The sequence below is a fragment of the Aythya fuligula genome, chromosome 16 (assembly GCF_009819795.1).
Source record: "Aythya fuligula isolate bAytFul2 chromosome 16, bAytFul2.pri, whole genome shotgun sequence".
Classification (NCBI taxonomy): domain Eukaryota; kingdom Metazoa; phylum Chordata; class Aves; order Anseriformes; family Anatidae; genus Aythya; species Aythya fuligula.
The window spans coordinates 10,319,096-10,345,537 of NC_045574.1; the positions used below are offsets into that span (position 1 = coordinate 10,319,096).

The 26,442-nt window shown below is 51.6% G+C and overlaps 1 protein-coding gene across 1 annotated transcript; it reads left to right on the forward strand.

Moving 5' to 3' along the window:
- The first annotated feature begins 2,626 nt into the window (after nt 1-2,626).
- RBM38 (RNA binding motif protein 38) lies at nt 2,627-15,976 on the forward strand. The gene is made up of 4 exons (XM_032198463.1): nt 2,627-2,828; nt 3,249-3,372; nt 4,001-4,055; nt 14,513-15,976. Exons 1-4 carry the CDS (start codon nt 2,661-2,663, stop codon nt 14,811-14,813), a joined length of 648 nt encoding a protein of 215 aa, XP_032054354.1. The 5' UTR covers nt 2,627-2,660; the 3' UTR covers nt 14,814-15,976.
- Nucleotides 15,977-26,442: the final 10,466 nt, after the last annotated feature.

Consider the following 26,442-nt stretch of genomic DNA (forward strand, 5'->3'; position numbering starts at 1 on the left):
CAGCCTCCTCTCAGCTTCATGCTAAGCTTTGTCCAGTGTTCCCCAAGGCAGCTTCATAGTCTGAGATACATCCGTCTCTGCGAGAGCTCCTGTTGACCACAGAAGCCTGCAATGTGCTCTTCTCAGGTACTCTTCTCACCAGAGTAAAAGCACGGGAAGACGTCAGCAAACTAGCTCTGCCAAGCTCCTGCGGTTTTGATCTAGTGGTTGGATTTAATCTGTGGGTGTTTTGGGGAGGATGATGACTTATCCTAAGAGCGAGGGGAGAAATGTTATATATAAAATGTAAATACATAAAAGTGTAGTATGTATATAATGTTAGAGCAAGGTAGTTTATATATATAAACTCTCGTAAAGCCACCCTTACTCGTTTTCTCTTCTCTTTCCTGCTGTGTTTGTGGTAACAGCTCATCAGAGCCTGTGCTTTTAATAGCTGTACCATGAGACAGGAGATTTCATTTCCCATCCTGCTTTCCAGGGCGTGGCAAAACAAATGCACGCTCCCCCCAGCCATGCTAGTGGTACTGTGGGACTTGAAGTGCTCACTAAGAACAGGATTTACCTTTTTTTTTTCTTTTTTTTTTTTTTCCCTTCTGCCTGTGAGAGCTTCTGTTCCTGTCTCTAGGAAAGAAGAGGAACTGGGATTCCTCCTTTTAGAGAGATGGGGCTCAATGATGAGGAAAAGAAAATAGAGGAAGAAAGTATGTGATGTTTTTCTTCTCCTGACAAGTGTAAGCATCGAGAACTGAAATACTTCGGTAGCTTTTGAGAACTCTGGGAACCTTGCTTTCATTGCAGAGGAACAGGAGTCTGTGTGGATGATTTGAATCTTTGCCATCATGTGGAGCAGAATGAGGCTCTGTACAGGACAGGGACTGAATGCCAGCTGGGTTGTCACTAGCTAGGGCGGCCCAGGAAGCAGCTGATGTGCAGTTTGTGATGGAAGTCATGCAGACAGAAGGGGTGTGACCCAGTGGCGCAGAGGCCCTGGCCTCTGGCTGTATTTTGCCCCTGAAGGTATGTTCTGGGCTTGTTGCTGTGACGGCTGGGGAGCTGCTGATTGCACATCACACATCCCTGCATAAAGCACAGGCTCCAGAGGTCCCAACGTGACCGTCTCCATTTCGGAGGGGCATTAATGTTGCAGTGATCTGGGCACTGCTGGCCCAGCTCCATCCTTCTTCCACCGTAGTCAATGGAAACATGTCCTAGTCTTGAAGTCTGGTGCTTTAGAAATGAAAAGCTTAATGGTTTTCCTTATTTTTTTTTTTTTCTTTTATGAAGTATAGGGTGTTTAGAACTATGGAAGCAGTGCAAGAAAAATATTAATGAATAACTACAGAGTGCAGACATTAATGCATTCCTTTCTCTTGAAATAACTGGCTTTTCTCTGTGGGCTCTGTGGAAGAAAAATGTCTGTAGAGACTGAATCTGTTGTTTAGAAGCCAAAGTAGATGGAGATTTAGAGACTTCAATGGCTTTTTTTTTTTTTTTTTTTTTTTCCTGTTAAAATGTTACCTCTGCATTTATCACATGGCAAAAAAAAAAAAAAAAAAATCTTCTTTCTCTGCCAATTGATAGTGCTGTAAAGGCACAATAAACCCAAGGCAGGGGCAAGTTCTGGAGGTTCTGGCCAATGAATTTCTGGGTGATGGAAACTGCAACTGAGAAGTGATGTCTGGGACCCCCTCCCAGACCCCAGGCTCCAACCAGTACCAGGGGGAGAGGAATTAAAGCTCTGTGAGCAATCCACGGCTGAGAGGTGGATTTTGAGGCCCTAAGTAGCTTTTCGGCTTTTGTTTTCCAGCAATTAGGAACAGGGGAGCATGGAACAGGCTGTGGGGCTGCTCTCCTGGGGCAGGACTCGCAGCTTCCCTGGGTCAGGCTGCAGCCAGCGGGGCATGGCAGGGGCAGGGACCTCAACCAGCCTTGGAGGGACAGGGAGAGGAACCCGGTGGTACAGGGAGAGGAACCCGGTGGCACAGGGACACCTCGCTGCTCCGAAACCAGCGCTGTCCAAAGAGCAGGAGGGAGAAGCAGAAACCTCAAGACCTTAGGGACCTCCTTAGGAACACTTCAGCACTCCCAGCTCGTCCTCTTGACCTTCTTAGGGACCTTAATCTCCCTCCTCAAGACCACCCTTTGGTCACTTTGTCCCCACCACGACCACATCCTTGCGGTTCCCTGTCCCCCCTATGCCCCATATCCCCCTCACATCCCCCTCACATCCCACCTCGCACCCCCTATCCCCCTCACATCCCACCTCGCACCCCCTATCCCCCTCATATCGCCCCCTCACACCCCATATCCCCCTCCTATCCCCTTCACGTCCCCCCTCGTCCCCTCAGGGACTACGCGCCCCGAGCTCCCCTGCGCGGCGGGGCGGGGCGGGGCGGGGCGGGCGCGGCCCTACAAAGGCGGCGGCGGCGGCGGGCGGCCGCTACTGCCCGGTACCGGCGGGAGGGGCGCGGCGCCGCCCGCGCTGACGGGACAAAGCGCGGCCATGAGCCCGCTCTAGGGCCCCGGGAGGCCGCCGCAGCTCCCCGTCACCGCTCCGGGAGGGAGCGGGGAGGGGAGTGGGGGGGGACCCCGTGTTGGGGTTCCCGGGGGGTGGGGGGGGGTGTTTGTCGCCGCCGCCACCACCACCGCCGCCGGGCACCATGCACACCGTGCAGAAGGACACCACGTTCACCAAGATCTTCGTCGGGGGGCTGCCCTACCACACCACCGACTCCTCCCTCAGGAAGTACTTCGAGGTCTTCGGGGACATCGAGGAGGCGGTGGTGATCACCGACCGGCAGACGGGCAAATCCCGGGGATACGGCTTCGTAAGTGCCGCTGCCCGGCCCGGGGGGGAGGCTGGGGGTGGCAGTGCCCTCAAGGGGGTGGCAGTGCCTTCAGGGGGTCGCAGTGCCCTCACAAAGCCTGGGGGGTGGCTGGGACCCCCGCATCTCCCTGCCCTGAGCCCCCCGGTGCTGCTTGCCCCGTCTCAGCCTCTGCCGTCGGGGGGTTTGGGACCGGCTCCGTTAATTTGGAGGAGCCCAGGGAGCAGAGGGGAGGTCACTGGTGGAAGCTTTGGCCATGGGGAGCAGCTTTTCCGCCAGGTCCCCCCCGTCTCGATGTATCAGGGTTGTTTGGAGAAGCGGCGTTTGGCTCCTGGGTCAAAATAGATGAGTCAAGCAAACAGCCCCACTGCCGGAGCCTTCCCCCAGTGCCGCTGCCACAACCGATGCTGTGCTTCCTTGCAGGTGACCATGGCAGACAGGGCTGCGGCTGAAAGAGCCTGCAAAGACCCCAACCCCATCATCGACGGCAGGAAAGCAAATGTGAACCTGGCGTATTTGGGAGCAAAACCGAGGAGTATTCAAACTGGTGAGGCAGCCGGGAGAGCCCGTCTCTAACTAGTAGAATAACTTGTAAGGCGAGGGAACGAGCTACTCGGGCTGGGTTCATCTGATCCGATGGTGCGTGCTTATCCCCCCTTGTTTTGCTCGTGGACTGAGGACACTGTAATCAGTTAACCTCTCTTCCCTGTCTTCTTCCCCGTCCCTCTTATGCTAGCGTTATATGCCAATATACACCAAAGTTCGTATAACTGAGTTAAAGCCGTTTCCTTCCACGGCTGGTCTGCTTTGCTGCTCTCCTCTTTCATTGTTACATCAGCATTAGCGCTAAGATCCATTCCATCATTCTGCCCCTTGGTTTAATTTTACACACAGTACCCCGTGTAAAGTAAGGTATTATTCCCATTGTCTGCTCTGATAGCAGCACTTGAGCACTGCTCTTTAATCTGGGCTCCCATCTGGCCTTTGTGCATATCGCATATGCATATTAAAATTAACTTGCTTCTAAATGGGACTCTAAATTTGCTCACATGCATAGCAGATGAAATGGATGTACATGTGGTCTGAGGTGTAGTTACATGGGTATATTGTGAGTTGAATGGTATGGCGGATGCCATTCATTAATATTTTTTTTTTTCCGAACCCTTTTTCTTTAGGTTTTACCATAGGTGTGCAGCAGCTACATCCAGCCTTTATTCAGAGACCCTTTGGGTAAGTGGACATGTTTCTTAACAGTCAGTTTGAAATCATATTCATGAATCAACTTCCTCATTATTTAAAATGCATGAAAAAGCCTTAGCTGTAAGGAGTGGACAGTTTGAACAGCTGTTGTTGATGCATGGAGTACTTTATTTCTGGTGAAGATTTCAGAAGTTTTGTGCATTTGTCAGCTTTCATATAATTCCCAAAGATCCTCCTTTATCCTCAGTAAATCTTAGCCATAATAAGCCCACTGCATTGCTCTCTTCTTTGCCAGCTTCAAGGATTCAAATAAATGGAAAATAGTTTCTCTATTGCAGTACTTAAGGTGTCAAAACAATTAAGCAAATTCTGTTCTCATGTTTCTCAAATAAGATCTTCTGCTTCCTCTCCGCCGTTTCCCACATAATAATGCTCAGGGTACAGTTTTATCCTAGAAAACAAATTGCATTGGAAACAAAGTCTGTTACTTAATGAAAGTAACATTAGGTCAAAAATTGATTTTGGACAGATGTTATACAAGGCTTGAATAGTCTGCAAAAGTGGGCTTTTGTCTGCTGTTTTCAATAGCTTATACCATCCCTACTCGGTTAGAAAAGTCCTCTTTTTATACATCTAATAGGATCTGGCAGCTGCTCGGGAAAAGACAAGTGTGCTTCACGAGAACAATAGTGACTGTCATACTGCCTTCATTTAACTGTTTAATGATTGATGCAGTTCTTTTTTTTACACCATTTCAGAAAGTGAATATTGATAGGGTTTTTTTATTATTATTTTCTAAGAGCATTAAGAAAGTAGGTGCATTTTTTAAAGCTTTTGAGAACTGCTCTGTTGTGGTTTTTATGTGACTAATATAAATAGATGGGATCTTGGCCTTTGTCAACAGAAATATTTCATCCATTCCCTGTTCTCTGTTCATAGCATTTTCTTTTCTTTTCTTTCTTTTTTTTGGGGGCGGGTGGGGGGAGCAGCTAACAACAAAACAGAAACTTTCGCTTCTCTGCCAACTGCCTGGGTAATCTCATTCCAATGAGTTTATGGATGTAAGAGTCTGTGTTGCCACAATAGTGCACACCCAGTGTATGTGCGCTGTGTACGGTTCAAACACACCAGTTTTCCTAAGTGGTTACGGCTCTGTTGGAAAGACTTGAAGAGCATCTGTCATGAAACGAGGAGGGTTTTTTGGTGCAAGAGCCACAGTAGTCCAGGTAGGCAAGCTGTTGCTCTTCAACAGCTCTCCTCGCATGGGAGCTACAGCAGCTTTCCTAGGCTCAGAGGCAGGCAGCATCTCCGAGATGCAAACACCGGAGGCTTTCCAAATCGCACAAGAGCACACAATAGAAGTTGATGATAAAACCCAGCATGTTACGAGGTTTACCATGCGTGCCAACAGAAAAGAGCAAAATGGTGAAGCATGTTAAAGCCCTAGTGCTGGCAGGAGCGTCAGCTCGCACCAGCTCCCCTTGCAGATAATCTGCTCTTCCAGCATGTGCTGCTCCTACCCAGCAGCCACAGCTCTGCAGCTGTGAAAAACGTGGGTTTTCTTTTTGAACAGTTTGCTCTTAGTTTCATGTACAGAGGAGTGTGGGATCAACTGAATCGGTGTTCCTTGTGATCTAGACAGTTACTGTTCCAGTTCTCCGGCATTGGTTCTGTCATTAAACCAGCAGAGCTGCAGTGAGCACATACAGCAGAGAGCACTGTAAATTATTTATCAGTTGCCAAGAGACAGGAACCAGGAGACTGGAGGGAGCAGATTATATATCATTATTTGCAAGCATTGGTAAACACGAATTTCATTGCATTCGGACATTGCTGGAGCAGGATCACTAGAAACGTGGGTTTGGCGAAACGTAGAGCCATTTAACTGAGCACCTTGGCTGAGGCTGCTCTGTGGCTTCTGAGCAAAGCATCAGGTGCTCAGTCAAGTAGCGGAGCTTGGCCACTGGTTCCCTCTTTGTCTTGTCAGGAGACCAGCAGAAGTAAGAGGGCTCTGCTCTTGCATTCCTTTGGAGCCACAATTTCTTTTGCCCTTTGAGGGATTTGAGGGTAGGTGAGGAGCTTATCAGGGTCTGTCTGACTTGGGAAGTGTGACCAACTTGCTGTTGCCCATTTGCTGTGCGCCTTGTAGAGCTTCCCCAAATAAAGGTCTCTGGCTGGTCTGCGTTGCCATACGTAAGACGTCTCAGGGCTTTCCCTCCCTCAGTTTCTCTCTGCAAAGTGTTTGCATCCAGGCACTGGCATGCAGTTTCTGAAAGACCGTTGTTATGGGACACGGGGTGCTAGGTGTGCAAGCTGGACTTGGCAAGGAAGAAATGAATGAACAACCCGCGAACTGCTAGGCAGTTAAGGAAGAGAAGACCAGCCAGTCACATTCGAGCTACAAAGCCGCAAAATGCAGGTTTTGGTGAAACTTAAAATGAATGGAAACTATGAAAATTACCCAAACATTAGTGAAGATTATTTATAAACTGAAGGCTTCCCCCCAGCCCCAGGGACCCAAATGCAGCTGTAAATATTGCCTGGGGTATGCGGAACAGAAAGAGAAACCATGAAGAGCCTCTCTCCTTCCTCCTGCTGTCCTGGCAGGGGAGGCACATGCACGGCAGACAGCACGGAGTCGGTAGTAAATCCTGTTTTGAAAAGTAGTCTCTAGGCTGTCGTAACCAGAGATCTTAACAGTAATGCAAGGCGAAGGATGCATCTGTGTCAGGGTGACTCGGAGATCTGGCTTCTGGGTTTAGGGAAGCAACTTCAGGCCTGGGGGCTCAGTCGGTAGCTTACAGGTTGCGCTTTGCTTGGAGGCAGATGGGAATGCCACAGCATTTGCCTGCAGTTGCTGGCTGGCGTGGCGTTGTATTTATGAGAATAGAGGAGGGTGAGACTGCAAATGGAGCTGTCTTTTACTGCAGCAGCCTCTTACTGAAGCAGTTGCCCTTTAAAGAAGTTTGGAGAAACATCACTCTTCTTGGAAGCTGTGAAGAGCACCTATGTAGACCACTCGGCCAGGAGTACGTGGTGGTGCAGCAGAGCTGTGTTGTGTCCCCCTCGTGGTCCTCTCTTCTGGGCCCCTGGCACCCAAAGCAGGCGTGAGCCCCAGCAGGGAACGGGGGATTCCCTGATTCTTTTCTCCCCAGCCGTGCTTTCAGCTCTGGATGCAGGCAGTGCATGGCAGATGCATTCCTGTGGCTGTGCCTCAGCAAAGGAGCTATCTGTGTGGGAGATCTACCAGTGGCTGAGTAAGTGACTGAGCTCTTGGAAACATATCGCTGTCCTTGCAGCAGGATCCAGCTCTTTCCATATCTGCACATGGGGTGTCGTTGCTCCAGAGACCCCACCTCCTCCTGGCCTGTAGCTGCTTATTTCGGCCTGTGTTTGGTGTCGGGCAGCACTGGAAATGGTTAAATCTCTGAGTTTAACGTTTCGTGTACTGCTGGTGCTGCAGCTAGGAAGTGAAGAAAGTCCCTCTTTGTGTCAGCCCACCCTCCCTTGCAGCTGTTTATCCTTAAAACTTCTCTATGGGGTTAAAAATAAAAGGAAACAAACTTTCATCTTTTCTGTGGTTATGCTTATAAAAAGGCGCATGCTGTCCTTGCTCTGCTCGGTCTCTGTCAGCTGGCATCCCCCGTGCTCTGACTTCCTATTTCACCACTTATCAAAAAGCTGGCTTGCTGCGGGACCCCGGGCTGCTCCGCCGGTCACAAGCGGCTCCCATGGGGATGGCTCACCCGGCACCTGTTGTTTGTCGTGTGCCAATAACATGAAAGCTTTCGGGGGGGGGGATTTCCTAAGAAACATTCAAATCCATTTTCCAAATGGCTTCAGCTGCTAGTTCTCAGGCACGCTCACTGCTATTCAGACCGAGCGCTTGCCAGTCAGAGAGCTTTTTGGTTTTTAAGAATAGACGTGTATTTATAAACAGATCCAACAGCTTTGCAGTTTTTCTTGGACATTTACTTCGAGGTTGCATGTGCTGGTGTTGCACCCAAGGGCTTGGCACTGTTGCTTTGGGTACAGTTTGCTCGTGTCCCACGTCTTGTATCATCCTATAGAACAACGTAAAAGGAGATCAGAAAGGAAAGTGCCTTCTCCTTGCTGTGGTTCCATTGGCATCAGTGGATTTGCTCTTTGTCTTCTGCGGAGCAGCGACCCAGGCCCTTTCCCCTGGCTGCAGGAGCCGGGGAGCAGCAGATGTAAGCTTCTCCCGTTCTGGTGCTGTTTTAATCCCAGCACAGCAGATCCGTGCACGCGCCTGAATTTTCAGAGCAGTGCAGCCTGTTCTTGATCTCGTCTTTCTTTTGCGCAGCTGCTGGCACGCCGGTCCCTAACTTTGGTAGTATTAAACACATGCCCAGTAATTTGAATGATAAATGCAGCTCCGAGCAGCCTGCCTCTGAGCTGGGGACACCAGAGAGGGAACTTAGACAGTTGTGCTGATAATTCGGTGGCAAGGACACTGGGTCACTTCTAAATATGACTTACATGAAGAACTTGTTCCCCGCAGATGGGAGCAGGCTACATACCAGAGCTAAATATACTCTGTGAGCGCAAAAGATGAAAAGTCTTGGACCTCAGAGTTAAAACTGAGTATCCTGTTTCTCCCTCTCTCTATCCTGCAGGCAGGGCCGCGCTGCCCCTGCCCTTTCCCTGTGCGTGTCGGCTGTCCTGTGCCACTGGCATGCACCCCTGGCTGCTCCCGCTTTGCTGGAAGGCGTGGAGAGGGGTGCCTCGGGTCCTCTAGATCAACAAGATCTAGAGGCTGTCAGTAGAGATCCCTTAAAATTCTTAAAATGGAATTTCTTTCTTGGCTGAGAAACCACTTGTTTTATCAGTTACCCATTTCTGATAAAAGAAAACCTATTTCATTATTCTTGCATGGTTAAAGCGTTCTGCTTCAAAATCCCTCGTATATCCAAGAAATAGTTTTTGTTAAATCAGATGTACTGGTGATTTTAATTAAAAATCAATGGAAGGAATCACGTGTAAAGAAAAAGTCTGTTAAAAAAATGGAGTCACATAAAAGTAGACAACTTTATGTATGTGTTATTCCAAAACTTGTCAGGTACTTGGGAAGTTTTTAAAGGTGTTTCTGCAGCCTTTGGTTTTCTCCAAATTGCAGAAGGAAATGGGAAAGCTTAGTTAAAGGTGGAATTCCTCGGAATTAATCTCCCAAAGTCTCTTGTTTTTCCTCCTGCGTGGACAGGACGAATCTAGCATCCTCCTGGGATTCTCACACTGATGCTGAGGGACTCGGGCTGCTGTGGTGTATTGGTGTGAGGCACTTTCTGTTTTGTCTGGCAGTTCATGTCTGTTTTGGCTGTGCTGATAACTCGTAAGGGGAGGGCTTTTTCCCTCTCTGGATAGCTGACTAGTTGTGGATAAACTTCCATGTGACTTTTTCCTTGGTGCCAGATGGCTCTTGTTTCAGGCAGATGTTATCTCCTGCTCTGCTACCTGAGCGTTTTTCAGCATGCTTCTCCAGCCTATTTTTGGTCCGGCACAACATGCCTTTGTTTGGGATTATTATTATTTTATTGTATTTCTTTTTTTTTTTTTCCTTTGGGTGTGGGGGAGCAAGACGCAGAGGATAAAGCTGTAAATTGTAGAGCCTGGATAACTGGTGCTGAGCTCAGGATGTTAATCTCAGGCTCTTGGTTGAATTAAGAAAAAAGTTGAGATCTTTGAGGAGATTCACTCTCATCTTTGATAGACAACCTCTTTTTTTTTTTTCCTCTTTTCCCCACCTCTGCACTGGCTGTGCTTCTTGGGGAAGGTGTAGATGGCGTTTCTTTTTATTTGTGTCTGTGGGACCCACCTCCATGAGTTCATTGCATCATGAAGCCGAGCTGTGCTCACGCTGCGAAGTGATGGCATTGCTGGGCTGCGCTAGACTCGCAGCTACTGCAGTGCTTCCTGTTCCCTAAGCTTTTTCTCTCCTGCCAAAATGAAATTAGATTGAAATCATGGATAGCTCGTGTACAATGATTTTTGTAGGCTCAGCAACTGGTAGAAGTTATCGTTGAAACCTCTTACATAGCCATGTTTTCTCTTGTACTGATTCCAACCTGGGACAGGCTGTTACGGCAGGTTGTTCCTTTTTCGTTGTCCCCCTGTATATTGAAGTCCTTGGCCCAGCAGGAAACCCAGTCGTGTACCAGGTACCTGCTTGCCTGGGCTGCTGCATAAATCTTCCCAAAGGGTGAGAGAGGAGGAAGAGCAGAAGACAGACAGGCAAATTAGTTACATGACCAGAAATTTGAGCAGAAATTTGTGGTTTTTCTTTTGATGTTATTTTGTGTTTATGTCATAATACAGTAGGCAAGCGTAAATACCGGACCACGGAGCTGCAGGGTTCATCCTTGTCCTTTTTCAAGCTGGCTGATGAGGCAGAACCCATTGACATTTCAATGCGCGCTTTAATCAGCTTTAATAGGGACATTTCAGAATTCAGAGTTTTGTCATGTCAGTGGACGAAGCCCAGCCCATGTCAGTAACTGCTGATGGATTGTGGAGTGGTCGGCGCAGAACGAATGCCCTGGTGTGCAGCACGCTGTGTTTATTCACACGTCGGTGAATAAACCCCGCAGGGGCCCCTCCGAGCAGGAGTCCTCGTTGGCAGACACGGCCTGACCTGGCCACTGCATCTTGCTTGGGTTTGAGACCAGGATTTGAATTTCTCTTGTTTCTACAGCCTGGCGTTGAGGCTGTAGGTATTGCCCAACCACCCACACTCCACCAAGGCTTAAAGTGCCCAGGCAGCACCTTGAGGGCTTGGGGCTGTCCTTCAGGAATGCTGCTCTTGGGGCACGAGCTGTGGCAGGATGCGGCTGTGTCCACACACCACTAGCACCGAGGTGGTGTTGCAGCACTGGTAATGGAAGCATCAAGCTCCTGGAGTGCTGCTGCTCTCCGTGGCCGTGCTGGGGTATTTCCCACAGCTACTTCTGTCTGCTGCACTCGCACTCCTGACCCCGCTTCAGAATACCTCTCTGCAAACCTGTCACCCAGGCTGTGGTTGGAGGTGTCACCTCACCACAGGCGGTTTTTGTGTCGCTCTCGTGTGCAGCTGTGGCTGTGCTCGGCTCATTCTGCAGTACCACCCAGCAGACAGAGCCCAGCATCGCCTCCCGTGGCATCTTGGCTGGTGCCGTGTGTCTGGAGGGCTCCGACGCATCCGTCTGTCCTGCCATCACGTGTCGTGGCCGTGTGGGTGTCCCTGCAGCAGCTGACGGGTCAGTGCTGGTGGAAACGCAGGCCAAATTCCCGGGGTCAAATGCTGCAGTTTGTGCCTTCACTGGCAGACACAAAGGGCTCTGTTTCTTTTATTCTTCAGGGAATAAAGGGCTGGTCGTGGTGGTGGCATTTGTGTGCTGATCTCTGTGAGGCTGCCAAGAGCCCTGTGCCCCTCCTCGTGTCCCGAGTGTTTGTGTGGTGCTGTTTCCCTCCTGCAACTTGTCCCCCACCTCAGCACAACCAGCTCCTGCCGTGGCCGGGGGCCGTTTTCTGGTCACATTGTGTATGGAGGTGAAGTTCTTCTGGCTTGCAGGGTGCGTTGTGGGAGCCGGAGGAGGACTGCAGGGAGGGAAGGCATCGTAAAACACAGATGTGACTCATCCGGTAGAAATTCAGATCAGAGCTTGCTGATTTTTTGAAAAAGACAGCACTCGAAAACAGCTTTATTTCTAAGAGATCTTCAGAAATAGTGAAGGAGGGGAAAGTATTTCAAGACCTCCTGTGGATGCTAAACATAGCCAGCAGTAACTTTGCCGTACCGCGCTGCTTCTGGTTTCTCGTTAGCCGCAAGTAACCAGCGACCTTACCTTGGGCCGCGTGTTTTGTTGGAATCGATGAGTTGCCATCTGGCCACTGCATCCCGAAGTCCAAACCGCGTCATATCCCAAGTGTGATTCTAAAACACTAAAAGCCCACGGAGCAGAAGATCCTCTGCTTGTACACAGGAGCAGCTTCTGGAGTGGCAGCGTGTTTTCAGTGCGGCAAATGGTGGTGTGAGACACGTGCCTGTGTGTGCGGCGGGCCGGGGGTTATTTCTGGAAACGGAGTGCAAGAATACTTATTGTCTTCTCAGTTAATGGTGTTTTCTATTCAGAGAGGCATCGAAGCGATGGAATTTTTCCTCCCTGACAAAGAAGTAGTCTAGGATGTCATGGGTTTGCTGCCTTTTTGTGCAAACTACAGCAGGGGACCGGTGTGCTGAAGATCAGAACCGACGTGCGGGGTCCCTGGGCACATGTTCCTGCAGGGTGATGTTCAGGCTGTGTCCCAAGAGGCTGCCAGCCCAGCCTCCATGGTAGCACCGCTCATTTTGCAGGCGAGGGCTCGGTGACGGAGCCCAAGGGGTGTTGGGGTCAGGCTGTGCCCACTCCTCGGCTCAGGGCCCCGCTGCTGCAGCCCGGCCGGGGCGCTGGGCCCGAGGTCGGAGCCTGGGCGTCAGCTCTTGTTCTGATTCAGCCGTGCCGGCCTTAATTTGGATCAGAGCAGCAACAAAAATGATTCAGTGAATTTCTGTCCCCTCATTTCGTTCCTGTTAGTCACAGGGTGATAGCGGGTGCCGTGTATTTATGGACTGCAGGGCTGTGAGCTCCCTCCCTGTGTGCTGTGGCGGCTCTGGCCTCGGGAGGTGGCCTTGCATTTAATATTTGTGCGTGCTGTCCATCCATCCTGCTCCCTCCCTGGTGCTGCTCCTCTGGGCAGCCTCGTTTCATCTGAGGGTGCTGATTTCAGAGGCAGAGCTGCTGCGAGGGGGGAGGATAGCAGTCATTCTCTCATAATGCAAATTGCCTCAAAAAAAAAAAAAGTGTGTGAGTGGGAAAACAAGAGAAAACCCAGGTCAGATGCACGCTTATTCATGGGAAGCCTTTCTCCTGCCCAAAGAGCAGGTTAAATTTAGCATCCAGTGCTGGGTGGGAAGCAAATGGGAACAGCCCCACAGCTGCTGGACAGGGGCAGCAGCCCCAGGTGGGCCCTAGGACGCTGCGGGTACCGGCTGAGATGTGGGGCAGGCACTTGGGCAGGACGAGGGAGGCCAGTGATGGGTCCAGGAGAAGCTTCCAGCTCCTGGCTGGGACTTCCCACGGCCAGGCAGCGCTGCACATCCTCTCGTGCTCCTGACGGGGATCAGATGGGTGAGTGGGCAGCGGATCCTTCCCCGAGCAGCTGAGCTCCGCTCCACGAAGCGCTGCAGGCACGTACAAGCCTGTGGCTTGTGAAAAGCCTGTGGGAGGCTTTTAAAAGTGGTCGTGTTTGGAAATGTGCTGTCGCGCACATCCACACAAAAATCCCCAAAATGTTTGAATCTGCATAAGCGCCGTGCGGAGTTTCACCTTGGTTTTTGCTCAACAAAATAAGGGGGTCTGGGGACTCTCTGGAGGTTGGGTTTTGGTTACTGCAGATGGGCAAGCAGTTGGTCAGAGAGCTCTTGCCTACACCAGGCACTTCTGGTGCCCGTGGCTCTGCCCTTCAGCAGTCAGCAACCTCTGCAAGCCCTGGAGTGGTTAGGGCCCAGCACCACAAAGCTCCCGGTGCCGGGCAGCCACTGTGTGCATGCCCTGCAGCTGCACCAGCGCTCACCCACTCCTCTCTGCGCCACGGACCGTGGCACTTTGTGTGGACAGACCTGAACCTGCAGCTCTTGCTCTTACTTCAAGCCTGACTTCCCATGGGCTCTTTGGAAAACACACCCTTCCGTTTTGCTGTTTTTAAAAAAAAAGTTAGCATTTCCTATCAATAAGTTGGCGATCTGACCTTAACCATCCTCAGCGTGCTTCAATTTTAATCACCAGTGGCGTGGTTTGGTTCCTCGTGGCAGCACCTCTGGGGCAGGTGCTGAAAGGCAGCGCTGGAGGCACCGACCCTGAGAGCCGAGATGCGCCAACCTTACTGGGGGGAAGAAAGCCAGCACCAATACCTCGTGTTTTACAACAAACACCCAGTAGCATTGCCCTAAACATCCCCTGTTATGGAAACACCAGCCCCAATGTGTGGTGACTGATAACAGCAGGGAAGGCCCTCGGCTGTTCCTGGTGATGGGATGCGGAGAGGAGTGGCTGGGACGGGGACAGGGAAATGTGGAGCTGGAGGCTGGTGGGGACAATTTGGGCACACCAGGGATGGAACGGGGCAGGTGAGTGGTGTCTGTGTGCTGTGGCCACCTGGGCAGGGGTTCTGGGGTCTGGCAGCCTGGGTAGCAGCAGATATCTGACCCCTGGGAAGCAGAGGAGTGGAGAGCAGGGTGTGTGGCCACCCTCGCCGTCTCTGCTTTGCCTTGTGCTGCTTCCACCCTGGGCTCTAGGGCTGTTGTGTTCTGCCTCCCCTCCTGCCCCCAGCAGCACCCCTTGCTGGGACAGCACCATCCTGTGGCCAACACATGTGAATTTGGGGCAGGAGGGGCATGTGAATTTGGGGCTGGAGGGAGCAGACCCCTCGCTGACCCTCTCCCTTTGCCTCCACAGACTCACGCCTCACTATGTTTACCCCCAAGCTATCATTCAGCCCAGCGTGGTGATCCCTACCCCCGTGCAGTCCATCACGTCTCCCTACATCGACTACACCGCCGCCAGCCAAGCCTATTCCCAGTACACCACAGCTGCCTACGACCAGTACCCCTACGCTGCCTCTCCCGCCGCCGGCTTTGTGGGATACGGCTACACGGGCGCGGTGCAGCCCCCCATCACCGCCAGCAACCCCGCGGCGCCCGCCACCGCCTTCGTGCAGTACCAGCCCCAGCAGCTGCAGCCTGACCGCATGCAGTGAGGGCCATGCCCGTGCCGCTGCCACCCGGGACAATCTTTTGCCGAGGGAAGGACGACGACTAGGACGACGAAACCAACAGCAAAAAAAAAAATAATAAAAAAAAATAAAAACAACACAAAATAAAAAAAAAAAAAGGAAAAACAAAAAATCACCCTGACCCTTTATCCCGTTTATTTAGGTGCATATCAATACCTAAGCTATTTATAGTGTTAAGGGCAAACCCAAACCCTTGCAGTCTGACTGTGCTCATGAAAAAGGACTTTGGGTAAGTTTTCTTTGGATCTGGACAGATATTGTCTTGAAGATGTTCTTAAAGTGACTGAAATGTTTCACAGGAAAACTACAGATTCTTGCACACATCACAGTCTGCTTCCATCACCTATGGTCTTCTTTCCAGCCCCCACCCCATCTGCCCCGCCAGCCCTCCCTCCTCATCAAACCTGCAATCTTCTTATTTACTGTTGAGGTACAGAGGTACTCGGAGAACATGGAGAAAAGCAATCTTATTTTTTGGTTGTACAAAAACTTTGTAATACTCAGAGATGCCTTACAGAAAAAAAGAAAAAGAAAAACTATTTTTTAATATTTATTGCGATTTTATTCGCATGAGCTGTGAATTGCAGACAGAAGAATAGTAGTAAGTAAGTATCTGCCTTGTTTAATTCTCATTTTACTAAATTATTGTATGTAGGTAAAAGTTCCTAAGTAATTGCTGAATCACTTCAACATGCAAAAGGGAATATTGGCTTGAAGGAGAGCAGAATATTCCTTTAGTCAACGCACTGTACTATTTTCTTATTGTAATTGTTACTCTGTTAAGATTATCTCAAATTTAGGTATATTTTTAAAATGCAAAAAAACAACAACCAAGAATACCGAACATTTTTGTCTACTTTGGTAGATTTTTTTGTTACAATGCTGCAAACTATGGAGACATTTACAGTATTTATGTAAAGGAGATTTGGGGCTGTTGGCCAGCAAAGGTTAGGGGAATATCATGAGTGGAGCAAGAGGAAAAAAGGTGTTAAGTCATTGAACAAATGGGTAAACAGAACCTTTTTATGCCTATAATGCAACAGCCAAATAAAGGAAGAGAAAAGACAATGTAAGTTAAGTGCATTTCTACAAAGAACAGCAATAAACTATTTTAACTTTTAAAAGGATCGGATACTGTATGGTACCATGTTTGCGTGGCCGGAGTGCAGGGGGGAGTAGCAAAGCGACCCGATGCAGATGCACTGGTCTTGGCCCCTGAATGTGCCGGGGGGGCTGGGACACACGTCCCACGCACTGTTGGTGGCTCTGCATCTCCTGAGTCACCCGTGGCTCTGGCACTGGGGGCTTTTTAGCTCCTGGAGTGCCCTGCTGGATACACGAGGTCTCCCTGGTGTTCGTGCCCAGCTGCTGTGGAGCAGAGCTGGTAAAGCACCGCTGTCCTGGTGCAGCAGCATCCGCACCTTGTGCAGCCTTTCCTTCTGTTACTCGCTCAGAGGAAGGTTTTATTTTATTTTGTTTTATCCAAAACGGAGTCCATCCAGCGGTTGGAGGTCTGCCTGAGCCCTCCTTCAGTTAATGTCGGGTCGCTGAGGTTCCCTTGGGGCAGGCAGGGCCTGGTCAGGCTGCGGGCAGTGCCGGGCCTGCTGCAGGCACCCGCACGCCCCTGAGCCTTGCTCCTGTGGCCACGTGTGATTTTACCTCACCATCCTGCTTTAGAAATTTGATTTTTGGATTTTGACTTCCAATATCTGTTTTTAAAAGTAAATAAAAACGATTCTACTTGAACGTGCCGGTGATCTATTTCGTCTCTGCAAAAGCTACGGCAGAACTGGTGCCAAGACATCGCTGCCTTTGGCACCAGCCCGTGTTACTGCACAGGGGATGATCAGGGGATGATGCCTGAAGCCAGCACGGGGGGGAAGAGGGTGCCATGGGATGGAAGAAGTGGCAGCACGGCTCTGTGTCTGATCAAGTGCCCTGGTGGAGCTGGAGGCACACGGGGGGCATGTCTAACGTCATCAGTAGGCCTCAGAGTAAACAGCCCATCTAGATGAATGGAAACAGCTCATTCCTCCCTGGTTCGTGTTGCATGAGAACGCAGAGCCTGATGGTGCTCTGTTAGCCCTGCCCGGGGCTTTACTTGGAGCCACGCGGGTGACATTTCTTTCCTTTTTAAGTAATTGCTTTCTGTGTACGGCTGCGGGACTGCCAAAGGAGTAAGAGCCCAGCCGCATCCAGCCCGGCCGGCGGGAGAGGGGCCTGGCCTGAGCAGCCGCTGGCTTTGAAGTCCTGTGGGGTGGGGATTGCTCAGCAATTCTTCTTGCTGCCTGTCACCGGTGGTTCAGGGGAGGTGGGGGAGGATTTAGGGCCAGTGGCCGTGCGGGGAGCTGCATGGGAGCACCAGCCCCAGCCCCATGGTGTCCTTGTCCCTGAGCTGTAGTGAGGTCCCGCTGGGCTCCGTGGCCACTGTCCACACCTGGGACCCGCTTCTGCCCCAGCCAGCAGGGAGACCGAGGCCTCTCAGAGCCATTTGTTGATGAAAAGAAAGCGCCCAGCGCATTGCGAAGCGAGAAGAGTGATGAGTTTCCATCGAGCTGGCTCTGGTTTCCTGAAAGGTGGCCAAAACTGCCAGCAAGCAAGGGCAACAAGTGGCGCTCAGAAGCAGCACAGCTCAGCTCTCTCCCTCCCCAGGGATTCCTGGAGCCCGCTCAGCCCTGCTCCGGGCTCATTTCGAGAAACAACCCCACCAGCCCAGCAGGCCCAGCCAACCTGCCGGCTTCCTGCCGCTGACAGCCCAACTGGGAAGTTGTGGCCGGGCTGAATGATAATGAAATCCGCCAGCAAGCTTCCCGCGTGGAAGTGGGAGCGCGATGGCTGCGAGGGCAGGCAGGGAGGGATGAGTGCGTTATCCCCAAAAAGGGCCCAAGCACCTCCTTCACCCAGTGCTGGGGAAGTCTGGAAAACCCACAGGATTGCTGTGTGCTGGTCTGGGTACAGGGAAAAGTGCTTAAATTGAATTGCAATGGCTTGAAAGGTTTATTTTATTTTATTTTATTTTATTTTATTTTATTTTATTTTATTTTATTTTATTTTATTTTATTTTATCTTTTTATTTTATTTTATTTTATTTTATTTTATTTTATTTTATTTTATTTTTATATTTCGTATTTTATTTTATTATTCTATTTTGTATTTTATTTTATTTTACTTTATTTCACTGTCCTGGTATGAAGCAAGAAGAGCTCTGTTCCTTGTGGCTGGGGCAGGCACGGGGTGGGCACGGGGTGCTGCTGTAGGAGCTTTGGTGCGTCAAAGTGTGGCTGGAGGGATGCAGGAAGAGTGGCAAGGATTTTTTTTTTTTTTTTTTTTGAGGGGAATGGTTTTGGCAGGGCAGCCCCAGCACCACCAGCTGTGGGGCACAGGTGTCCCAGGGCTGTGTCCGATCATTTGCAAGACAAATTCAGATGTTTTCCCTAGGACCCAGCACATTGGGCTGCCCAGCTGAGCTGTGAGCACCGTGAGTTGGAGCACATCACCACCATAAATACCAGCATCAAAGCCTTGGATGAGCCCGGCATCAGCTCCCATCCCAACATTGTCCTGCAGCAACGTGTCAAGACACCCCCAAGGTGCCAAGGACAGGTGGGGAGCCCCCCAGGCTTGCACCCCCAGCCCTAAGGGACGGTGGCATCCCCAGGGGAACAGGGCACCACAGCACAGCCTGCCCACAGCACCATTCCTAAGGCAAAGCCAAAACTTCACCCCTGAGAGGGGAAGGCTGAACCCAGGATTTCTTTGTGCAGTAACTGGGCCGCTGGTGGCACTTGCCCTTTAAAATGAAGTTCACAGCAAAACAGTTTTGCCCCCTTGCATCCAGGGAATGCTAACAGCATCCTTTTCTTTCTCTCCCACTTCTGGCTGAAACTTGTTTTTCCCTCCTTTGTGCCTCTCTGAATCCTGCCAGCTTAGAGATTCCCTTGTTCAGAGAGAAAAAAAAGTGAAGAGAGGAAAAAAAAAAAAAAGAAAAAAAAAAAAAAAGAAAGAGTAAAACTTAAGCCTGGGATTAAAAAACCCATCACTAAAATAGTTTGAACAGCAAAGTCAACTGCCTGCAGCAGGGACCCGCGGCATGCCGGTCACGTATCGCCAGCCGGGGCCGGTCATGTGCTGCACGAGATAGTTCCTGGAAAAGCTTCTGCTCGGCCCGATAGACCTGCGGGCTGCTGATACCACCGTGCCCCTGCAAACGGCCGGGCTGGTGTGGGAAACATCCTAAAATTATAGGGAGGGGGGTGGAGCAGTCACAGCTTCCCCTTGGTGGCACAGAACTTGGTCCTGCTCCTGAGCTGGGCAGTGACCGCTGCGGGGGCGACCTGGCCGGGAAGGGGAGGGTTCCTGAGGATGGTTTTTTTTTTAATGTTTTTATATTTTCCCCACACACATGCACTACATTTTGTGTAGTTTCAGCTCCATCAATAATCCCCAAAGCAGGACCTTTCACAGGATAACGGCAGACCTGCAAAGCCCCACGATGTGGAGCCACTGGTGGCACTGGTGGTGTTACTGGGGGTCTGACACCCACAAACAGGGGGCAGCGGGGCACGGCGAGGGGGCGATGGCCCAGATAAGGCCGGGTGGGGTGGGAGGCAAGTGCAGGCTCTGATTTATCAGCTGCGGGGCATGCTCGGGAGCCTGGCGGTGCTGGGGCTGCAGGCCTGTGGTGGAGAGGTCAGAGGGGGAGACCTCACAGATGGGGGGGGGGGGGGGGTCGCAGTCCTCGGCCTCCAAACCCGGGGCCAGGACGGGGCAAGGTGCTGGCGTTAGGCTGCAGAGGGACTCAGGGCTTCCACGCCTTCCTCTAGCGATCCCAAAATACATGTGCACGAATGTATTTATTTGTTTGTGCAGATATTAAAATTCCTACATATAATTTAAAAATATAATTACATACAGATAAGTTTAAACACACATATATAGCATTTATATACAAAAATTCTTATGCATACACACAAAGTAAATATTTTCCTTCCATCCTGCAGCCGCCTTCAGTCTGCAGGCTCAGCATCAAGCCGTGGGTTTGCAGGATTCAGCGGGGCTGTGCCAGTGTTTGTCCCCCATGTGCTGGTCCCCGGGCACCTCCTGCAGCTGCTGCCCCGTGTCGGCACCCCCGGCACCAGCCCTGTGTGTCCCAGCTTTTTATCCACTTTTATTAAAGGGTGCTTTGCAGTGTCCTGCAGGATCCAGTCAGCTTCCAACAGCAAACAGATAGAGGAGCTCAAGGGGGAATATCCTGGAGGAGGGCTGGGCGAGGAGGGCTCAAAGCCCTCGTTCAGTAGCGGCTCGGCAGTCGGCTCACTCGCAGCCATTGCCTCAATGAGCCCCCAGGTCCTAGCAGCAGGTTTTTAGGGGCATTCAGACATGCAAAGCCAAGGAGCGTGGCCTATTGTAAAGCAGCGAGGAACACATCTCGCTTTGAAAATAGCGCCGAGCGTCTTAATACATGTTTAACACTCAGAAGATCCTTGAAACCCGGACTAAGCATGCCTGAGTGGTTCCCGTTTAATCTCTCCCTCTAGATAAACACCGGGGGCAGCGTGGCAGCCACAGCGTCCATTTGCCTTCCTGAGTCACATCAGCTGGCCGTGTTTACTTTAGCTTCGTCCATGCGAGCGCATTAAGTAAAGCTGGAGCTCTGCAAAATGAAAGTGAAATGAAATAAATGCGTGGTGCCATTAGTTTGCTGCGATCGGGCTTTAAAATTAGCAGGTTTTCAGATGTAAACATGTAGAATGAACCCTGAGGGGGAAAAAAAGCCTCCAAAAACCACATCCTACCTTATTTTCAGCACTGTATGCTGCTATTTATTTCGTGCCATTTTAGTAAGGTAACCTAATTCAGTTTCCTGTTTCCAGTTAATTTTATATGTGCATATATACATTAGTCATGTATTTATATCAGATAAAAGTCTGATTAGAAGCATATGTGGACGAACATACACATTTTCTATCAATAGCTATGTATTCCTATACAAATAGCAATATATAGGTAGATATGAGTGGATATACATACTATATAATGGATATGCACTCATATATATAGTGCACATATATGTAAATACACGTGACTGTACATATACCTGTATGTAAATATAGATGTGTGTGCGTGGATACATATGAATGACTTATTTCAGCTGCTATTTAAGCTTTTATTTCCTACATCCTGGCTGCTGAAGGTGCCAGATGAAGCACGGATTAGCAGAAGGTTTCGATGGAGGAGCACACACCAGCAGCCATGCGATGTAACCCGTTTAATGGCAGGTCACCGATGTCAGGGTGCTGGGCCCAGGTTCAGACAACACAGAGCTCTGTGCACAGCTGGTGGGGTTTCTGTGGGAGCGAGGTGCTCGCAGTCAGCGCAGGGAAGACCCTTAGATTCCCCGCTCCCTGTTTCATGCACACAGGCACACAAACGCAGTTTCCTCTCCCCGTCCCCATCTGACACTGCTGGATCCAAACACACAAGGCAGTGCTCCAGTGAGCCCTCAGCCCAGCATCTCCAACATGTCCTGCTTTAGAGGCTTTAGAAAAGAAAAATATAACCAGCAAAGCCCACCCTGAGCCGTGATGGCCCAGTGGCTGCAGCAAGGCGACCTGATGCTTGCTCTTTTCTCCAGGGAGTAGGACCAGGAGTGGGGCCCTGGGGCTGCAGGGCCGCGGGCCGATAAGGAGCAGCTCCCTAATCTCCAGCCCCAGCAGCCAAGCAGGCAAAAGTGATAAGGCACAGCCACCCCGTGGCCGGGGGTGCACGCTGGGGGCTCTGCATGGGTGCCTGCACCGCGCAGGGGGTGGGATGCAGCATCCCCCCCAGCCCAGCACCCCTGCAACCCCATGGGATGCAGCAGGGTCAGGGCACAGCACATGGCCAGTGCCTGTCATCAGGGTGGGCATGGGCAGCCTTGCTTCTAAATGGCCAAAAATTGCAAGGTTCAGTTAACCTTGCCAAAATAATTCTTAATTTCCCAGGTGGCTGCCAGGGAAATAGCCAAAACCAACTGTGGATGTCACGCACCCCAGGAGAGGAGCTTCCCGGCAGTGCACGGGGCACGGGGACCTGCAGACCCTGCTGGGAGATGTACAGAAACCGAGGGGGCTGTGCTGGCACTTGGGCAGTGCCACCAGTATTTAAAAGTGCCATTTGCTGTGCCCCAGTGCTGGAGGCTTCCCAGAGACTTCGCCGTGGATCTGTGCTGCTGCTGTGAGAGAAAATGCCCAGAGCAGAGCCCACAGTGGGGCTGGGAACCGAAGCCACCGTGGGAAGAGGGAAGGACTGAAGTGTGTGTGGCCTGTGGGTAGGGTCCTGATGGGCACCAGGACATGGTTATGGGGACACTTTAGTGACCGGTACCTGGGTTTCCCTGGGCACTAGAGGTAGAATAAATCACACGTGCTCGTCCAGGCCCAACAGAGCATTTTCTTCGGCCTGGCAGCAAAGCAGAGCCCCGTGGGACTGAGGAGCATCCCAGTCTGATGTGTAGATGGGTGTGGTGGTTTTACCAGGTAAAGAGAATAAAATCAGGATAAAGCAGTGTTTTTAACAGTTTGCAAACATTTGCATTAATTTCGGAAAAGCAGGAGTGAAGAGAGGGTGCTGAGACCAAGGGTTCGTGCTCCCCTCCTTTAGGGCCCAGCTGGCATTTTGGCTCAGGGACCTGCCCTTTCCCTGTGCCTTTGGTTTGTGCCCAGTCCCTGGCAGGGCCCCAGGAGGCAGCAGCAGCACCAAATCCTGCAGCGGTGCCGGCTCTGCTCCACCTCTCCCCATCTCCTTGGGATAAATTCACCAGCCCCCGTGTGCCAGCCGCATGGATGATAAGCTCAACTCCAAAGCACATTTTTGTCAGAGGGCAGCAAGATAAAATCTTAAAATAGCTCTGCGTGACATTTGACAGGGGCTGTGCCGCTGCCCTCTCTGCAGGCTGCCTTCCCCCTCCTCCCGCCCCAGCCTTGGGCAGGAGCATCCCCGTGGGAAGGCTCGCTTCCCAAAAACTGAAGCAGCCCACGTGCTGCTGGGGAGGCAGAGCTGCCCGGGAGGCAGCACTCTGTGCTCGCCCAGGGGCACAGCACCGAGCACAGCGCCGCATGGCGCAGCAAAGCCCTGCCTCCATTTCCCGGTGTCCCCGTCCTGCAGTGCCCCGCTGCCAGCAGCTCGGCCCCCACTCTGCCCCTGTCCCTTGGCTCGGGCCGAGTGTCTCCTGGCCAAGTCCCCGGCTAGGGAACAAAGCGGAGAGCCCCGGTGAAGCGGAGGGAGCTGGGGGAGGCGCAGCTCTCTGCACGGCTCGTCTCCAGCTCTGGAAAACAACTCTGCTGCTGAAAATAAACGTTAAATATTCCCCTCGCTGCTGTCGCCACCTTTTTCCTCCCCCTCTGCTCCTGGCGCTGCTCGGGGAGGTTGGGGTGTGCTTTGCTGGGGTGCCCCTGTGGCTCTGTGACATTGGGTGCCATGGAGAAGATCGAGGAGGCGATGCCAACATCCCCCAGGCACACGGCATTGCAAGCACACGGCCTGAACCCCCTGATGGCGCAGTGCGTGGCGCTGCTCCCCGAGCTTGGGGCAGCATGCACAAGCAAACATATACAGGAGTTCAGCCTTCCACGGTGGATTTTAGGCACACGATCCAGCTCTTTCCAATCTCGCTTTTATTTCTGTGCAGCTGTTAGCACGCCATACTTAAAGGCACAGTTTCAATTCCTATCTATCTTGAGCTTTTTTTTTTTTTTTTTTTTTTTTTTTACTTTAATGGAAAACAAGATTAAAAAAAATCTTCAAAGAAAACAAACATTGCAATGCCCAGTCAAATTTTCTCACAATTTTAAAAATGCCTATGAGAACAACTGCTTTTGCACAGTTAAGAATTTCAGTGGGGAGTTTGCAGCATTGCCATTACACTTAGGAAATGGAGCATTTAATACGGGAAAACCGCATCCCAGTTGCACCCAGCTCACAGCATCAGGCCCTGGTGCCTGTGAGTGACCCTGGGAGTTCGACTGGGTGCTGGTGCCCCTCAAAGGAGCCTTCAGGCCCTTGCCCCGTGGTGCAGGTGATGGTGTGGGGCTGTGCCCTGATCTCCTCGAGTTTAATGGGGACCAGAGCATGGAGCCCATGCTTGCGGGTGCTCCATGTGGCCCCGTGCGCTGGGGCAGGGAGCCGAGGCCAGGCAGCATGGTGCAGGGATGCTGTGAGCCATGGCCTGGGATGCTGAGGGGCCACCAAAGCTGCACATCTTTAAACATAGCTCTGCCGGGGGCTCTGGAGGTGGTTTGGGTTTTTGGAGGGTTTCCCCCTGCATCCACAGCCTCGCTCACCTTCTGCACAAACCTTCACTCACCCTCTGCTGTCAGGGCAGCATGGAACTGCTCTTCCCAGCAGGAAAGGCTCGGGTGCATCCCCTCCACACCCCTCAGCAGTAAGCAAATATTTGCAGACATTTCCTAGCAGCCACACAACGCACACCTGCTCCGGCGCGGTGTCACGGCGGGACAGCCCAGCGCCTCTCTGACACACACGGGGGGCTCCTCGGCACGAGCCGGGCTGAGAGCTGGAACTTGAGGGCTGTGAGTGCTCCACGTCCCAAAGCAGCCGCCCCATGCCCCTCTTTGCTGCAGGTGACAGCAGGGACGTGCCTCAGCTGGTCACCCAGGGACAGCCCTGTCCCTCTGCAGCCTGCTTGTCCCCAGAACACCGGTGAAGATAAGGGCAGAGGATGCTTAGTTTGTGCTGTCATCAAGACAGAATAAAGCCCGGCTGCCTCAAATGCATTTTTTTTTTGAGTTAATTGTTCTCCTTGCATGCGGCTGTGTGTGCCTGGCCCTGCTGCTCTCGCTAGGCAAGCAGAGCGCTGATCATTGTCAGATGGTTCACGCCGAGGTTTCTGTTTTGTTTTGTTTTTACAAGGATCCAAGATGATAGGGGGAGGGAAAGAACTTTTGTCCTCTGCTTAAAATAATTCAAGAGCTTTCCACTGTCTACGCCAGGCTCGAGCAGACATTTGCATAACAAATGAGCTTCTCCTCACTCTGCGGCCCCAGAAGGCTCCTGCAGCTCCCAAGGACCAGGCAGGTCCATCTCCACCTCCACTTCCACCTCCATCTCCACCCACCACAGGCCCCACGACCCCATCCTGTCCCACTCACCCCCTGCCAGCAGCAGGGAATGGGGGAGGGATGCAGAGGTGACGAGTTTTTGGCACTTTGGTAAATCGAGACATAAACTGCCCCTGAAATATCCCAACAGCTAAACACTTGTTTGGTGACCAACAAATCATTCCAGGCGGCTTTTATTTTGCTATTAAAAATGCTACGAGTGGTTTTGTGGAGGTTTCTCCCTGAGGTAAAGATCAGTGACAGCTGAGGCCATGCAGGACCCTCCTGTCCTGAGCCAACGTGGTGGCCCTGTGCCCGGCCGGGTTTGCCCCCAGAGATGCACAAGCACGAGGCTGGGCCTGAGGCCCCACACAGGGCAGGAGAGCCAAGTGAGGCCTTGGGAGTTTCATGGGGTTAATTTTGACCCACACAGTTCTGCTCTTGCTGTTTAAAGCTATTCCATAGCAGAGAGCTTCTGAAGGGCACCTGCTGCCCCAGTCACCTGCTGGAGCCCAGTAAGAGGCCACCACCAGAGCCCTTCTGTGTAGGGCTGTGTCACCACAGCTCCCCTGCTGAGGCGTGGAGGGGGTCTCCAGGCCTGTGCGAGGTGCCAGGAGGGCTTCCCCAGAGCTAGCTGGAGGAACTGGGTGGAAGCACATGCTGTCAGACCCCAAACACCTCGTCAGCTGTATCTGAACATCGCAGTCTGGTGAAGAGAGGTGGAGGGAAAGGAAGTCCCAGCAATACTGAAACGTTCTTTTTAGACAATGACTGAAAAAGTGTTGCAGTTATTCGTTTTGAAATGAGTTTCTATAGGGGGGGGTAGGTTTATTTATTTATTTATTTTTAATTGCATAACACTATGGGTACACAATTAAAAAAAATGAATCCATAATCAGCCAGAACCCATCATCCCTCCAGAAACCTTTGCAACAACAGCCATCCAGCCATCCTCCGCACTGGGTCCTTGCCCTTTCCAGCTCTGAAGCATTGCCCAGCACAGCCCAGCACAGCCCAGCACAGCCCAGTACAGCCCAGTACAGCCCAGCACAGCCCAGTACAGCCCAGTACAGCCCAGCACAGCCCACCAGGGCTCCCCCTGCATTCAGAGAGGGCCCGACTCTCACCCTAGAGCCTACAAGGAGGTTTCTCTGTGGCGTGTCCCAAGGCATGGTGGTGCCATGCCACCCGGAGAGCTCGCTGGGCTTCAGCCTGGCCACGGGGGAGTCACGCGTGGCCGCCCCCTCATCACTTCTTCATTCTTGTGGGCTGCTGAAATAATGGCTGTTAAACAATGCCAGCGCAGAGTGATTTATTTTTCCTGCCAGCCAGCCAGGCCTTCTGTAGTGGACGCCCATTGCAGACATACCCGAGATACCAAGCCGAGGTTATGGCAGAGGTGTGCCATGGGGAAAACACAAAGGTGGGAACAGCACACACAGCTACCTGGTGGGGCTTGCTGCTGTTTCAAGACATGAGACTGAGAAGGCAAAGCA

Excerpts from the sequence above, each read along its gene's own strand:
- RBM38 (XM_032198463.1), top strand. The coding sequence starts at position 2,661 with ATGCACACCGTGCAGAAGGACACCACGTTCACCAAGATCTTCGTCGGG. Across the intron at positions 2,829-3,248 it reads AATCCCGGGGATACGGCTTC|GTGACCATGGCAGACAGGGC; the intron begins GTAAGTGCCGCT and ends GCTTCCTTGCAG. Across the intron at positions 3,373-4,000 it reads ACCGAGGAGTATTCAAACTG|GTTTTACCATAGGTGTGCAG; the intron begins GTGAGGCAGCCG and ends CTTTTTCTTTAG.